This window comes from Etheostoma spectabile, chromosome 17 (genome assembly GCF_008692095.1).
Source record: "Etheostoma spectabile isolate EspeVRDwgs_2016 chromosome 17, UIUC_Espe_1.0, whole genome shotgun sequence".
NCBI lineage: Eukaryota > Metazoa > Chordata > Actinopteri > Perciformes > Percidae > Etheostoma > Etheostoma spectabile.
The window spans coordinates 14,463,443-14,480,635 of NC_045749.1; the positions used below are offsets into that span (position 1 = coordinate 14,463,443).

The 17,193-nt window shown below is 39.2% G+C and overlaps 1 protein-coding gene across 24 annotated transcripts in view; it reads right to left on the reverse strand.

The window, feature by feature from the left end:
- dst (dystonin) overlaps positions 1 to 16,889 on the reverse strand; it is a 108,458-nt gene extending 91,569 nt beyond the window's left edge. For 9 of the 24 annotated variants that reach the window (XM_032541459.1, XM_032541445.1, XM_032541444.1 and 6 more), the window contains exons 1-4: positions 16,563 to 16,887; positions 16,193 to 16,224; positions 11,142 to 11,330; positions 6,907 to 7,120 (exon numbers count right to left, since the gene is read on the reverse strand). In XM_032541459.1, the coding sequence (XP_032397350.1) occupies positions 6,907 to 7,120; positions 11,142 to 11,330; positions 16,193 to 16,224; positions 16,563 to 16,746 (619 nt within the window). In that variant the 5' untranslated portion in view covers positions 16,747 to 16,887. Of the gene's footprint in view, positions 1 to 5,525; positions 5,749 to 6,906; positions 7,121 to 7,401; positions 7,662 to 11,141; positions 11,331 to 16,192; positions 16,225 to 16,562 lie in introns of those variants that run through there. The other 15 variants (XM_032541433.1, XM_032541442.1, XM_032541440.1 and 12 more) reach the window with 7 other exon arrangements.
- Between the last annotated feature and the right edge of the window lie 304 nt (positions 16,890 to 17,193).

The following is a 17,193-nucleotide window of genomic DNA, read 5'->3' on the forward strand; positions in this document are numbered from 1 at the left end:
AAGAAATGAACACAATTTTCCTCAAAGATAATGTGTGTGTTTTGATGAGATTAGCGGAGAGCGCTGTCTTAATACATCCATCCAAAATAAGGTTTAACTGGGTTTAGAATCGGTGACGATGAAGGCCATAGTATGTGATTGAAGCATTTGCAATCTCATTTATTCAGTTTTTTCCATTAATTTTGTTACTGGCCTGCATCTTAACACTACACTCTCTCTCTTTGATAACTCTTTTCACAAGTCATGACTGATAAGAGACAATTCATGAGAGTATAGAAATGGTTTTAAAGTGGTAGATTTTAGAGTAAAAAAAAAAGAAAAAACACATGGAAATAGTCAGTTCTTGGCCATTTGTGAAACAGTGGAGAAATCTGTTTCCTACTGCGAGTATGGGATTGCTTCCCAGCATCTGCTGCATTCAGGAAAGCAGGGTGGTGCTGCTGGAGTGAGAGAGGAGAGGCTACAGAGTGTGAGTCATGGCTGGGACAGTGAGACACAAGATGATCTCATGTAAGAGGAGCTAGGCAAAGCTGTGGAATGAGGTTCAGTCATGCTGGTTTTCCCATCACCATGACAGCATATAAATACAATATTTAGAAATACAACAGTGAGCTTTCAGACACAGATATAATGCAACTGCATGTGACTGCATTTAAGTTATATTTCATTCCATAAGTGAAGGATATTAATCACATGTATTCCAGAAGCACAGTGTATGTATATCTCTAAATGATAAATCCAGGACTAATATATAATTAAAGATTAAATAAAACATAGACATATTTTTGTAGCTGAAAACTGATGAAGCAGTAAAAAGCTTTCTGAGAGCTCTGCTGTTTCGGATTACACTGCCCATTTTAAATAAAGTCTATTGATTAGATCAACAAAGGGCTTGGCCACGACAATAATATGATTTAACATATGTATATATTGTACTGTGCATTTACTGGAGGATATTTTTATTTTTTGAAAGTTTGTTTTCCAAACAAAACCTTGTCAAGCTGATGGACACTAACAGCAAAACAACCAGATACATTACAGATATTTAAACAGACATACTGATCTGAGAAAACATCTACTGTGGGTGAAACCTGTAAAATGAAACCATAAGCAGCTGTTATATGTTAATGTGAATTGAGGAAGCACCAAGTTGAGCTGGAGTTGGACACCGATCTAAAAATCGAAAGCCCTTAATTAGCCACAAGCACTTAGCACAAGGATTTTGGTTGCTGTAGCTGTGAAATTACCCTTGACAATTATTTAAATTATACTATCTAAATCATATCTGTTTACATTTTAGCTAAACCAGACCTACTGTATGTTAGTTTAAATAGGTAAGTTCCAATTGTCCAGCTATGAAATACTGTACATATCAAATCCTTTTCTCCAGAAGCATCCAGGGCTGAAAAGTGAAGCCAATGCAGAAGTGCCTTAAACCTGCATTCTATCTCATTTCCGTTAGAGGGCAACTCAGTCAGTTTATGCAGAGGTCTGTGGCAAAATTACCCTTGATTTATTAACTTGATAAACATTTTAATAATAGGTTTATGGCATCAATCGCTAGTTTCAAGTCTTCTTCAATACAGCCTGCTGTTCATTTAGTAAATTATGGTCCCATTTATTTTAAAATAGACATTAAACTTGGGGATGCTTTAGGGGCGTGGCTACACAGCAACCTGTAAGTCATGGCATAGGCTTAGCAATGCGTATGTGCATTAAAATGGCCGTGAAATTGTATTTGGGTGTTGTCTGTGTTTTAATCTCTAACTTTTACCCTCTCACTGTGTGTTTTTACTTCATCAGAGTTAATTGGGACATTTCGGGCGCCTAGGAATACCTATTTCAGCGTTCTGCTAACCAAGCTAGCTAGCTAGCTACCGCTAGCGTTAGCTGGTAACTTAAAGGAATATTTGCGGATTTCCTGTTCCACCTGTGTGCAGATAAATGGCGGCAGTATCCAGAAGTCCACGTTTATCAGCAGGTAGAACTCTGGATGACAAAAAAAAAACGTATTTAAAAAATTCAGAAGTTCACAAACCAATAGGGGACATCACAGATGCTATGTCCACTAATTTTGTATATGGTTGGCAGTGCTACACGTAGTATTCTTTCTTTTGACTATGATTGACTGATTTTAAAACTAAGTTTAATTTAAACCTAAGAAGGATGTTTCTATTTTTTTTGTGAAAAATTGAAGTTAGTAGATTAGTGCTCTGTCTTTGGAGGCTACAGTTGCTAACTGTGCATTCCCATTATTCTGTGGGCTGAGTTGGGTAGAGAACACTTTCAAAGTGTGGCTCCTTGACATTCAATTAAAAGCCAAAAAAGGAGTATCCCAACCATCAACTTGACACATGAACAAGTCTCTGGAACTTGGATGCTGCTACCATAAAAACAAAGTGTCTTTTGTAAAGTAGCAGCCTGCTATGTGTGGGAGCCACTAGGCCATTTGAATGTGATGAGTGGGCTGTCGACATAGAGCAGAGGGGTTGGGCTGGGCAAGGCCCAGGAGGATGGACAAAGGGAGTGACTGTGCAAAAAATCACAATGCTCTCTCACTGGTTGCTGTGTTAAATAAGTCAAAATAATACAAGTGTAAAAAGGTTTAATTTAATAAGCATATGTTTCTTTAATGTAGCTACAAAAATCTTTATTGTAATGAGAAATTGGGACATGATGCAGACTGCAATGATTCAGAGAAAGAACACACCCTCCTATAACACACACACAACTTGCAGACCTAGGCTACTAACGACTAACTCTGTGCTGTGTATGGCTGTCATCTAACAGTTGATTCTTAAACTAGTACCCTATTTAGTTAATTTTATTTTAAAAGATATAGTGTCTTTTTAAGACAAGTTGAGAAAACATGTTTTCGGCAGTGATTTAAAAAAATAACACCACATTTCTAATCCATTAAATCTTCCCTGATGTCAGAGGAGGATCAACTGTTGGGAAACTCTATGGCCACTTCATGGTGAAGGCCTGCCGAGCAGGCTCTGCAGGAACAGTGTGATCCCACACAGGCACTGCCATTAACAGTTGTATGTGTTTAAGAAACAGTCATTAACTCATTCCTCAAGTTTCTTTTGTAAAGCCTGCATTTCAGCCCGATCCACAGCAAATCCTCCATTTAGTGTACTATTAACTCTAATACCTAATTAGTGTGCCATTCTTACAGCTGGAGCCCTAAGAATTAAATGCATGCTCACAGTCAATGGTGATTATTATGCTTAGTCACCAAAATGTCTAAACTTTTCATTTCATACAGCCTATTATGATTTGTATTAAGTAAAGGAAGTAAGAGCTTACCAAAGGTCCCACTGGTAGTGAGCAAAGGCAAAGCAAACACACCACATAGCACTCACTCTCTACAATTAGTTACAAGTACAAGTTTCAGTACATTTGCCAAACCAGCAACAGTTAAATATGAAAATGATCCAATCTAACATCTTGATCTGGTGAGACAAAGACAATTCTGTTTGCTTTTTAAAAGCAAGCCAACTGGCTGTTTACTGGTCTGGTTGGTTTGTTTGGGTTGTGTTTGTTTGGTTACTGTTGATGATTTTGTCATGAAAAGGTCTATCTGCAATTCTCTACGCATCACATGGACAGACGCTCGGGGCTCTGGGTGATCCCAACAACTTTAAATAAAACTAAAGCCACAATAAAAACAGGATTTTTTTCCAGCCCTTAGATAGTGTCCATTTACAAAAATATCTTGACTATGCAGAAGCAATCTAACTTTTTTATGAAAACAATAAGTACAGTTCTTAGCCAATTTCATGACTGGAAAGACACATTAACAGTGGGTGCTAAAATGTTTTAGGAAGGTAAAAGGTGTTAACTTGGCTTTATCAGTCTTGTAAACTCAAATACACTGCTTACTATGGTATTGCATACAATAACCTTTCCAAACTACAGTAAGATCTAACCTTCTAAAGCTTTCCTCTCAAAATAATTATATTTTATTTTTGAAAAATGTAACCGTGTAAATTGTAATCTCTCTCCACCATTCTCAGACAGCCAATTATTAATTTGGAATTCTCTCTCCCTAACCAACCTAGTAAATAAATGTTGATAAGTTATTTCTGCTTCAACAGTCAAAGCTGGAATGTTTTTTTCTGTTATAAGGAGACTGATAGAAACAAAGCTGATGGAAACAGGGTCGTAGTTGAGTTTGCTAGAAGTAAAGCTTGGCCCAACAGCTGATCTTACGTTTCTACCAGGATCACTCAATAGCCACATGTTTACAGTATGTAAAGAATGATATTGATAAGCAAATGAGTTCATTCAGTTTTGAATGTGACAAAATTAAAAAATTGAGACAACAAATAAAAATCATTAGCATCTTTGTGAAGCTATACAACGCATCCGAAAACTTTTTTTAAATAATGTTTTAGTAAAATGATGAAGAAAATTCAGAAAAAACGCCTTACCCTTCTTAAAAAAGTCCATCGTTCATGCAACAACTGGAAGGGAGTCGAATATCCGCCAATAATAAGTATATAATATGTAAAACCTATCTGCAGAATAGTAGTTAGTGATAGAAGCTCATTGTGTGTCACAACTCCACTGCCTAAAGACTCCAGCCACAGATTCCTAATGATGATCATCATCATATGATCATATCCAGTCAGTGTAAGCCTTATACCATGGCTGACTGGCCCTGCTGACTACAATGTTCAACAGCTGAGAGAGAGAAAACACGCCGACGGCGAGCATGCAGTACAAAAGTGCACTGTATATGCTGTTTATTGTTTTACTTGGGTTTCTTTTGTGGAGCGGAAACACAACTGTTAAAACCGCTGCTGTCAGTTGGAATTCAGCTCCACCAGATCTCCATAGCCTGGCCTCAGAGTGCACGTGATTTTGTTAGCGAGCTTTAGCTGTCAAAGAGACAGTGACTAGCATGGACCTCTGATGTGTGATGGATTCACCCTAATTAATGAAATATATAGACCAAAAAGGAGCAGCTACATGGAGTTTCATGAGCTATGAGCTAACGCCTCACCATGCTATGTCATTGTCCTGTCTGCCTTGAGAAACCACATTGGTCAGCTGAGCAATATTTAGTCAATGGTATTCACCCTAAAAATAGATCATTTACATTGTGAAAGTATGATTTACTCAAACAGACCTGATTTGTCTTCATTGACCTTTCAATCTGACAATAAACAATGCAGATACTGCAATCATCTGGCTTGACAGACACAGGCTATATTTCAAGCAAAACACTTCCATAGAACAGCTAAACAAGAGAAAGAAATCCTCTAATCTAATGATCAACTGATATCATAAAAAACCTCATAATAATGCCTTTGTATTAGCTATTAAATGCAACCTAATTGTGATGTCATGCAGGAAACACTCCATGTTTCCACTGCAGGGATAAAGACACTAAGACCAGCCAGTCACCAGACAGAGGGGGGGCAGGCTGACATTCACTGAACTGTCAAGCAGCAATCAGACAATTTCTTCATCGTCCCAAAGCCTAAACAAGATCCAATCAGCATTGATCCTACCTTTGTATTTTCCCAAAACATCCTCATACGCTTGGAGGTATTCCTGTTCGTCCGAGAGACCATAAGCCTGCGGTCCGTACTGAGCCATAACCCTGGCTCCACAAACTGGACACACACCAGCGGCGGACAGGGACACAGCGCGTGTATGTGTGTGTATGTATGTGTACGTGTGGGTGTGTGTGTGTTTGTGTGCATGTGTATGTGCTGAGGACTCAAGAGTGATCGGCGCTGTTGTTGCACTGAAGGAAACGCCCTACATCCCTCCCTTGTCTGCGCTCTGACCAATAGGCGACACTTCCTCTCCGGCGTTCACTAGATTGATAGGAAGGACTGCCGGACGTGTTGCGCTGCAAAAAAATATCGGTCTTAAAAAGTAAATTGTGCCAAGTGAGTCTTAGCTTAAATGTAGGCTAAATAGAGTAACATTTCAATCTAATTTTCTTAACACAGGAGACTAAATCTCCCCCAGTCCAAACCAATATACAGGAAGTGGCATCAATAAATAACATGCCAAAACCAGACTGAATTAATTGTTCACTTTTTACAGCGTGGCAATGACACTTTTAGTCAGGCGTAGCCTACTGTACCCGGCATGTAACAGCCTACCACGATCTTTTTCAGAGTTGTCCACCTGCCAAAGACTCCAAACGTTGATGGATTTAAATAATAGGCTAATCCATATTTGTGTCTTTGATGCCAATAGCCCATAGCTGTGACCGATGTAACGTATATTCCTGTAAGGTGCCAAATTTCACCCACAGCAGTCCCGTCCCGTAGTAGTCTATGAGCTTGACAGGGATTTTACAACGGCAATTAGAATCAAAGTAGCCTATCATTATAAAATAATGAAGTGCTATAAAACTTTAGTCCCCAAGCATGTTATCAAATGTGAAAATGTGAGTAGCGTCAGAAGTTTGCTTATTTATTCTGTCAGAATCTTCCAACCGTATTTTTATTATTATTTTATCTACTGTTGTTGAAATAGGCCTAATTCATATTAAAATAGTAGGATATGTGATAGATATAGCCTATAGGCATAAACACATTAAAAATGAATAACCCAAGGTAAGCTATACCAATTATGACAATCAAAGACTTTTTTTTTTTAAATTCCACCACATCCATAGACCCATACGATTCATTTGAAAGCATCATATCCAGAATAGGAGCCAACCAAAAAATTACCTATAGCCTACCTATACCCCAAATCCAGACTACGTTTATGCCCCTTAATAAAACTGGAGACAGGCTAAGAGAAGATAGGTTACACCTTAACAAGTCGCTATAAGCTCATGCAGCCTCATATGCACCGTTGGTTACAGCATTGGCTCATTGTTTGTCTCGTTACATTACTGATAACAACAAGGAGACTGCCACTCACCTGCGATCCTGAGCACGGCTCTCTCCGCCGGATCCAGCACGGATCCTCCCTGAATTTTCCTCTTGGATCGCTCATGTCGAGGCAGGTTCCAGGGTAAAGTGTCCCCGGGTGCAGGTGATGCCGACCCAGATTTAACACTGTAATCATCTTCGTCTGAGAAATCCGCTGAGGAAGACATGGAGCAGTGAAGGGAAGGGTTCCCCGAACTGGAGCTCTGAGACAAAAGAAAACGGGGATAAAGAAAAACAACAATGCTATAGTCTTGATTTCACACACACACACACACAGCCAAAATGTATGAGAAGACAGTCCATGACTAACACCACAAATCACATTATTTCTCACCATCGCGGGTCAAAGTGCGTTATGTGGGCGTATAGGTGTGAGGACGCCACCAGTTTGCAATAATCCATAACCATAAAAGATTGAGCCAAATAAAGGCAATGTGAAATCAATAGTATCTGGCTCCCCCGCCAGGTCAACAATAAGACTTACCACTGTATACATGGAGAGCTGTCAGCTGGAAGCAAAATAACAATCCTATTTGCGCGTTATTAGCTTATTCCACCCTTGTCACACATTTCGTTCGTCCATCCCAAATGGGTGCCACGCCCTTTGAAGGATGCTCCGGCCACGAGTTCGTCCCTTATCTACGCATTTAAGGATGTGAGGTGATGTCAGATCTCCAGAGGGCTGAACGGATGGTGCGCCTTGTGCTGTCGAGACGTAGCTGGACCGTGATGGGAGAGCAGACTGCATATGTCTACGCGTCATACCCGGCAGCCAACAGCAGCAGCAGCTTCAAGAGCGACGGTAGTGTTAGAGCGCCATCCTTGCACAAAGGCGCTGGGTGGCTACAAATAGGTTACAGCTAAATCGGGGGTAATAAGAGGTCAAGGGCTACCACAGTTTCTCATGGCAAAAGGGCTCGACAACAGATCCACAGAGAGCAGAGTGCCGGAAGGACTTTGGATACATTTACATAACCGCCTGCACTGTAGGTCGTTAACTTAGGGTGCAGTGAAAACGTTCAAATATGTTGAGCTAATTACCTGAGGGGATGGAGAGGACCTTGGGAGCACAAAAAAAGGATTAGACTTGGTTTAAGTAGGTTTAACTGGGTTTAAATTAAACCAATTCAACCACAACCTAATTAAAATAAAAAGATTCTTTATACCATTAATTGCATCCTCCTTGCAGGGATTATCAGGTCCCTCTCATCTATGGTGTGCTATTCTGCCTTGCATCTTTGCAGACTTTTAATTCTGAATAGAACTGCAACATAATTCTCATATAGAAAATTATAAAACAAATGACTTTCTGTTGCAATGTCCTGCTACACCCTGACACACCCGGGATTGAGCAACAGAACAAATGCAAGAAAAAAAACACCTAATGGAGGATATGGGTGGGGCGCAAAATACCTGTATAATGGCACTTCATTTGCTTAATGATAAAACAGGATGTAAAGGGGAAATGCAACCGAACACAGACTGCTGTGATGCTGAAGAATTCAGTAATGACTTGTGAACATTGAGAAATGAGCCTGCAGCCAGGATTGTATTGGTGTTATTAAAAGTTAAATTTGGAGCTATAGCACATGAAATGTAAATGTGCATGATAAACTTCAAGGGTTCTGAAAGTATCTACAGGGGTACAGAAAATCATTTCTATTTTTAAACAGCAGTAGTAGTGAGAATCTGTTCTCAGTGCTGGGTCAGAGCTGATAAAAGCAACACGCTGTTAATATTAGCAGCCTTTTCATCATTGCATCACTTTATATTGGATACAAGTCAATGCTATAAAGGCAGCTTAGTGTTGCCATTTTTATCAGCTTTCTGCTTATTCATAATCCCTACCACGAAAAAGGAAAAAAGAACATGATTCGAAGAAAGTTAATGCTCACTATTATGAAATAATAACATAATGTTAGGCTGCTACAGGAATAAGTGTATGTTGTCCTGAGTCCGTTTTTCATATAAGGAGCAAACTGTACAGGGATAGAATAGTTGTAAGATTCGAGGCACTCCCTCCCATCACTCCATATTAGGCTTATCCTCCCCTTCTGAAATCTACAAAAGTCATTATTCTCTCTCTATATTTGTGCAGTTCAATAAGTCACATTCACAACAACACATCCAAATGCATTTATAAAATATTCCATTCATGACCTGATTCATTAGTGTTGCACACTCTGTTTTAGGGGTGTACATAACATAAAAACAAGACTGCAACCGGTTGACCTGCTGTGAATACAATATGTAAAGAATTATTAGTAGTTCTTTGACACTGGTCACGGTCATTCAGTTAAAAATACAAATGTGGTTTCATCAAGACAAGGCAAACACTCTGGATTATTCATTTTGTAGTTTAGTGTATGCTACACATACAAATGTGGGCTGATATAGGCCTGCATTAGTTTATAAAGGACTAATACATATTAAAGTCTGATTGGAGCTCTCTTGATTCCTTAAATCTCCAAATTTCTATTCTTGTTGTGGTTCAACTAATACGTATTGAATAAGGTGGTTGAATTTATTTGAATAATACTGACAAACACAGGATTGCATAAGCCAAACATATCAATAAAAGTGGATTTTGTTTTACCCATGGCAATAAAATACTTGATTTAGAGGCATCAAAGGCGACTGTAACATACTAACATAACTCAAGTCAATCAAATGGTTTATGTATTGTTTGCTGACAATGACAATAAGAAAAGCACAAAGCTATGTGTGTTTGTTATCTACAGTATTGCAACATAACTCATGGAAGCTGGGAGTTGCAACAGCTTCACGCAGATCAATATGTTTCTTTGAACACTGTTCAAACATCACTGACATGTCAAGTTTTGTACTACAGTGAATTAGAATTGCATACATCAGTAACACCTATAGCCATTTGCAGTGGTTTGTAAAGTTGCTTTGTAAAAATTGTGTGTGAAAAGACATTCAAAAGCAGACACAAAAACACCCACAGACTCAGTGATTCTGTGAATGTGGGAACAGGATTCTTTTCTCTGCAACAAGAAAAAGATATTCTGAGATTAGTGCAGCAGCGCATAAAGAAAGCCCAACAAACCAAAGGGTTCAACTTGATTAAGCCTCACGTTCCCATGAAACACATTTCCAGCTGAGGCCCTTTGTCTCTTTAGCCCTCTGTTCCTGTAGATGTAGGATCCCCTTCCAGGAAGCAATGGATTAATGGGTGCTATACTGTCTCCCTCCTCACCTTACTGTTTCTGAAACTGATTGGAGGATGGTAAGCAGTCCAGATATTCACAAGGAAACATGAAAATGCAGAAATAAAACAGTGGTGAGTTAACAAAAAGCTGAGCTGTTGATCCATATGAGAGCATTATTATGTATGTATGTATTATGTTCCCATACCCACATAGTAACTTGTTAATAGACGATGGATTGAAGGGGATATTTACTACTAGGTCCCTAAGGTGACTGCACACTAGTGCAAATGAACAGATATCATAGAATCTGTTAAAATGGAGGATTATCATTTAAAATCAAATTTGGAAATCTGTGAAAAAAACATCTGATACAAAGCTAATTCAGTAACCTGTTTGCACAGTCACACTGATGGCCAACTACTGATGCATATTAATAAGTTTTAGTTGAGTTTAATGCTCTGTGATCTATTAATGTGAGATATTTATCATCATATTTATCAGTATCTTTTTTAACGCAAAGCTGCCACACCTTTAGAATTGACATGCTAATGTAAACTCTATTGCATGGTGGTAATTTTATGGTTTCATTTTAATTTGGTGGTCAACAAATTCTGTAAGACAAAACTTGTATTTCCTTGGAGAAACTATTGGAGAAACGTTAAATCGTTTGTGCAAGCCCTTAAAATTACTAAGAGATTTTCTTTTTTTTGTTAACCCTGTAGGTTTCATATGTTGGAAGAGACTGGCTATTATTACAACTAAAGAAAATGCGTTCTTTGATCCAGATTTGTAATATTATGATCAATAACTAAACGATACACACAGGTAGACAAGCTGACAACACAATAAAAAAAAAATAATTTCATAGGACTTATAAATGAGCAAGAGCAGAGTTTGCACCCTGAAGACAAACACTTGCTCTGTGTCCTTGAGCAAGCTACTGAATCCATGAAACCAGGCTCAAAGGCACACTGATGTTCCTGTGGAAGGGAGCAAGCAAAAAACAGTATCAGTATTAATCATGGTTACAGTTGAAGGGGGGGGTACCTACAGGTTTGCGTGTGGGGGTGACTTGTACAGACTGGTAAAATTCTGGCAGGACTCTTTTCTTCACTTTGCGTTTTCTTAGAGTTGATGATGAATCGGGTTCGCTCTCAGGAATCTCGACCAGATTGGGTTTCTCCTCTGTCACTCGAGCATGTATGCTCCTTCTTGCATGACGTGGACTGTGCCTGAAGCCCTGGTAAACATGAGAGAATATCAAGCTGGTAACTGATAATACTTCCAGCAGACATACAGTAGCAAGAGAAATTAAAAGCTCTCATCATAATGTGAATAATAATTGTAATTCCGTTCCGGTTTCTTAAGATAGGAAGGCACTGTTGTGGTATGTGATCTAGATTTCAGAAGTCAGAAGTCTTAGAGACAGATGACTCAGCAACTTCTATCCTTACAGAAGGAAAAGCAAACCATTCAGTGGATCCATTTGAAATTTGATTATTTTGTTTTTCCTTGATAGACCCTTAGTTTTTTTCTTAGGCTGGGTTTATTGTTTGAATTAATATTTTTTAAAGGAAATGATCTGAGAGACTGTTCTTCAACATTACAATTCAGCAATTGTCCTTGAACATGATACTGAATCCCTACCAGCTATAGTACAGAGCCAGCTCAATAACATAACCTGCAAAGGAAGGCACGCTTTTGAAGCTTAAGCAGCTTTCAGAACCACAGAGAATCACAAAAAACTAAAAGGTTTATTTTTAGGCATCAGTGTATGAAATGCAAATGTAATGTAGCAAAATAAATTGACAGGCCTACATTGGACTTTAAATAAATATTGGGGTTGTTAAAGGTTTATTGCAGGATTGGATGTACCACATCTACTTTTCACCAAACCTTTTTTGTTTTAGTTTGAATAAAATTAAATTACAGACAAGTCCTTTCCGTAGACTGCAAGAAGATCGATTACTGAATTATATAAGACAGCTTTTGACATAATTTTACATTTTTATTTTAAGACGGCAATCTAGCAGTGGTATATAAGTCAACAGTCCCGCCCATCCTCCGAGAGACCGTGGGTTCCGGAAGTAAATTTTTCTTTCATTTCTCCCATTGACGTCAGAAAAAATCCATATATAAAGAGTTTTAAACCATGCCTTAGGCTAACCAACTACCATGTAACTCATAAACATACAACATATCATTTTGAGTGAAAGAAATTAGATAAAAAAAAAATCAAAGGTACAAGACTGTGTACATATTTTCATTATCTAGTGAAGGAACTACGCATCCCATTGATCGCCGCGCACCACTTAATAAAGGAAGCTAAGGTTTGTTTAGCTAACAGCTAATTCGGCAAACCGCTAGCTGAAATAGCATGTAATAATTTTAAAAGACCCTCAAAATAAAATATGAAAATAACCGTTAAAATATATAACAGCTGTTACACCAGCTATAGCCTGCTTTTCCCTGTGTTTAGTCTGAGTTAACATTATTTGACTGAATCAAGCTGTCAACTAGTGGTTAGCTGAATTAGCTGTTAGCTAAACTAATGTTAGCTTCCCGGTGGAGGCTAACGGCAGAAGCATGGGAACAGATCGTGATTTGTGTCGTAAATACTTGTGAAACAGGATTAACATCTTGCGCATGCGCACAGATCGGGAACTGACAGCTCCCCCTCCTCACAAGCACGAGTTCCACCAATCAGAGGCATCACTGTGGGATTGTTCAGGATTGTGGGTAATGAAGTGCTTATCCAAGACATTGCGAATAAAAGATATTTATCTCAAACCAAGGTTTGTGCCCAATGAACTTTTGGCATCTGAGCATAAATCACTTAGTGAGGTGGTAGCTGGTTTTAAGTCTATCATCGACTGTTACGATTTTATGGCTTATACTCCAATTGTCAATGGAGAAATTGTATTGTATTTTTACTTCCGCAACCCGTTGTGGGTGGGACTGTTTAGCCCTATAGCCTGGATGCCAACCAAACTTAGCCCAGCGCACAACATTTGAGGTCGAGAAGTTTGGTCTGGACTTGATCCGTTGTGGAACAACTATGCTGAACAAGAGCTGTATGGACCAATCAAATTGTCAGGGCAGGCTTTATACGATGATGGACAGATAATCAACAATAACAAAATCAAGCACATCACTAAAGAGCGTTTGGGTTGAATTTGTTTACAACAAAGGTGGCTGCCGCTCGAGAAGTGAGATGTGTAGATTCCACAGAGGTAGATTCTGCCATTGCGTCTGTTGTAGACGCTGTCAGTCCCCAATATAACTCAAGTGTAGATTTGAGTTGCCCATGTGTCACTTTGCAACAAGTACAAGAGACTTCTTTAATGTCACGATCGTAAAAATGGACGTACTTAACGAAGTTAGTTCACTGTTGGCTACAAGTTAGCAATCAAACACAAGAAAGGTTGTCAGTTGAATGGCGTTTTGAGCTAACGTTAGCAATCAAACAACCATAGCTATAACATTTTTGAAATGATTCCCGTCTTCTGTTATCATTTGCACTTAGAAATTTAATGGATTTCACAAATCTTAGTATGACAGTTATGCCGTAAACCGTTTAAATCTGAGCATGCTCAACTAACATCTGCACTCGCCCAGAGGTGGTCTGATTTACATCGGGGGAGACTCCCCAATGAAAGTCAAGTGCAGATTTGAGTCGCACATGCTCAGATTTATGGTTTACGGCATAACGTGTCATACCCGATGAGAGTCCAGTCAGACCAGCTCTGGGCAGGTGCAGATGTGAGTTGTGCATGCTCACATTTAGAAGGTTTACAGCATAACGTGTCATACTGATATTTGTAAAATCCATGAAATAATAAACTATTCTCATTACGAACAATAACAGAAAATGGAAATCATTTCAAGAACATTTTAGTTATCTATGGTTGTTTGATTGCTAAAGTTAACTCAAAAAAACCAATCAAGTGACAGCCTTTGTTGTGTTTTGAATGCTAGCTTGTAGCTAAGCTAACAGTCATTTCAAAAACATTTTAGCTATCTGATTGATTGCTAACGTTAGCTCAAAATGCCATTCAACTGACAACCTTGTGTTTGATAGCTTGTAGCCAGCAGTGAACAAACTTTGTGAAGTAGGTTCATTTTTACTGTATTGACATTACAGAAGTCTCTTGTAAGCATCTTGAATGCAACTTCTTGCAAAGTGACGCATGCACAACTCACATCTTCACTCGTCGCAAAGTGACACGAGTGACTCAAATCTGACTTACAATGGGGAGTGACAGTTACATTTCTTTAACTGTCTATGGAAGTAACTTCAACAAAAAAGTTACTCTGTCGTTGGTGATGAGTTATGTTGACTATGGTGACCAAATGTCTTCTTTTGCATGGACATGTCCACTTTTTATGTACTGGGGGCGTCCTGTAGGGTTTATAAATTCATGAAAAGGTCTGGTTTTCATGGGACCATTAAGCACGTACTTAAATTGACTGGCGCTTTGCACACAATACTACGGTACTTTGTTGCATGACGTAATTCTCGAGAGGCTGTCTTGTGAGAGACTCTGCGACGCCTGCATACAGGGAGCAGATCAGACAGGGAGCACATACAGGGAGCAGATCAGATATGGAGCACATACAGGGAGCAGATCAGATATGGAGCAAATCAGACAGGGAGCAAATCCGACAGGGCGCACATACAGGGAGCAGATCAGACAGGGAGCACATACAGGGAGCAGATCAGACAGGGAACACATACAAGGAGTCAATCAGACAGGGAGTACATACAGGGAGCAGATCAGACAGGGAACACATACAAGGAGTCAATCAGACAGGGAGTACATACAGGGAGCAGATCAGACAGGGAGCACATACAGGGAGCAGATCAGACAGGGAGCACATACAGGGAGCAGATCAGACAGGGAGCACATACAGGGAGCAGATCAGACAGGGAGCACAGGAAGCAGATCCGACACGGAGCACATACAGGGAGAAGTTCAGACAGCGGAGCAGCATTACACAGAAAAAGCGAAGCGTAAGTCACAGTTGAACTGCAAAAAAAACTTTCCACGTCCAGGTCAGGACAAGTGGGAAGAGGAGTGCACCATGTGCAAAGCTAGCATATGTTTCAGTGTCTAATAAAGGTGCTGGAGATCTCAAAGCTCATATGGACACCAAAAAATCTTATCTTATTACATTGAAAAGGTTTTAAGAGATATTTAGCTAAAGCTGAATTTTGAAGCTGACACAGAATAGGTCATATTTAGAACATAATTTCATATTTATTTATTTAAAAAGAGCTATTTTGTTGCATATTTTATTTTATTAGGCCTACAGAAGTTATTTTTATGCCATTTAGGCATAATAAAGCATGTTCATTAACCTCTGAGAAGCCTGTCTGAATTTATGTTGAGGCCGGGCCAAATGTTCTCTTTTTCGGAAATCAAAATATAGTCACCCAATGTTGACAATTGAGCTGAGTTCCGTTGCTCTGATTGGTTGGAGGTCTATCGAGTGCAGAGGCATTTTTGGTTGAAACACGCCCCATAATCACAGCCCAATGGAGCAGTATCAGACTCATATTCTGACCATAGACTAAATTATTAATAATGTAAAGTCTATGATTCTGACTAGAAACTGAGTATGACGACGTCAGGCTGATTCTGGGATGTTATCATGCATATTAGAGACTGAAACTTTCGTAGTTTTATTTTGACAGCAAAGTGCGTAAAACGGAAACAGAGCGACTGAAGCGACTTGATCGCATTATGACATATGTGCCGTAAAATAGACTGGGTTTCATCGGCTTAATTACACCTCAATTTAATCTATTCTGAGAATAAGCTGTAGGCGACATAGTTCCATCCTTCCTTAAAGAATGAAAGTGCTAAATCATCTTCCTTATTTATTAATAACACATGCGCATTGCGCACATCATGGTCCTTAAAATAGTAATGCAGCTCTGTCAAAAGTCTAAAGAAACGGGCTTAGGGTGAAGCATTTCTCACGTTACTCTTGAAGAGGTCATGAAGCATTGTTTACATAAGACTTTCATACATTTAAGGTCTCATATTAGATATTACAGGTGTGAATTAACCCCATAATTTAAAAAGTTCATCCTACCTCTGATCGAAAATGATGTGATCGGAGGCCAACTACAAGACAGATAACAGATAGATATTAGATGATAGAGATTTTATGAACATTGACAAAAAAGCATGACACGTCAGATGTATATATATATATACTATAAAAAGGAATCAAATTAACAATATTTCCAAACAGTTTAGGCTACAAACTAATACCCCATGTGTCTTCACATTTATTAACGATTATAAAGTAGGCTAGTGTGTTTCTCATACAACCCATACCGCAGAAATGAGTTTGCAGCTTGCTAATAGAGATAAAACAGACTATTGAATACATCAAGAAGATGCAGTGTACAGACATGAGCTGTCAGGATGAGGAGATGCGGCTGGCCTGCGCTACTCACCGCGGCTCTTGGTGCGTCCGGAGAGCACTGATTTTATTGGATGTTTTCCATTCCGAAGCCTGCGATGCCAGCAGCAGAAAAACAAAATTGTCGCTATAGTCCCGAGCAAAAGCAACAACAAGAGCAGCACGCATTGAATGCTGTACGGCCTTAACAGGACCAAAAACGCCGCAGCAATCATCATAAGGCGAGATGTAGGACAGATCCCGCAGCCTCAGACAGCAGGCTCCTCTCCTGCCGATATGTCGCTCAAAGCTTAAGATGAGAATAAAGACACTGACTGACATACGTGAAGCATCGCAGAGCAAACCGCGTATAGCGCACCGGTTCACAGTACACAGCCCGGACTATTGATATCATTATTGTGAGGTACAATGCATGACTCAGCAGACACGTAAGTTTTATTTATTTATTTATTTTCTAACAGGGGCAGGGAGAATCAGCAGATTCAGCTGAGCATCGCAGTAATCTGCTGCAGAGTCGACTGCCCAGGAGGAGGATGCTGTCATATCCATAACAATAGTATTCAGACTACTACAAACTGACAAACCTGTGATAGTTTATACGGAACATATTTAGCATTTTTATCCCACAATATAGGCTACATACAATGTTACTAGATTCTATTTGT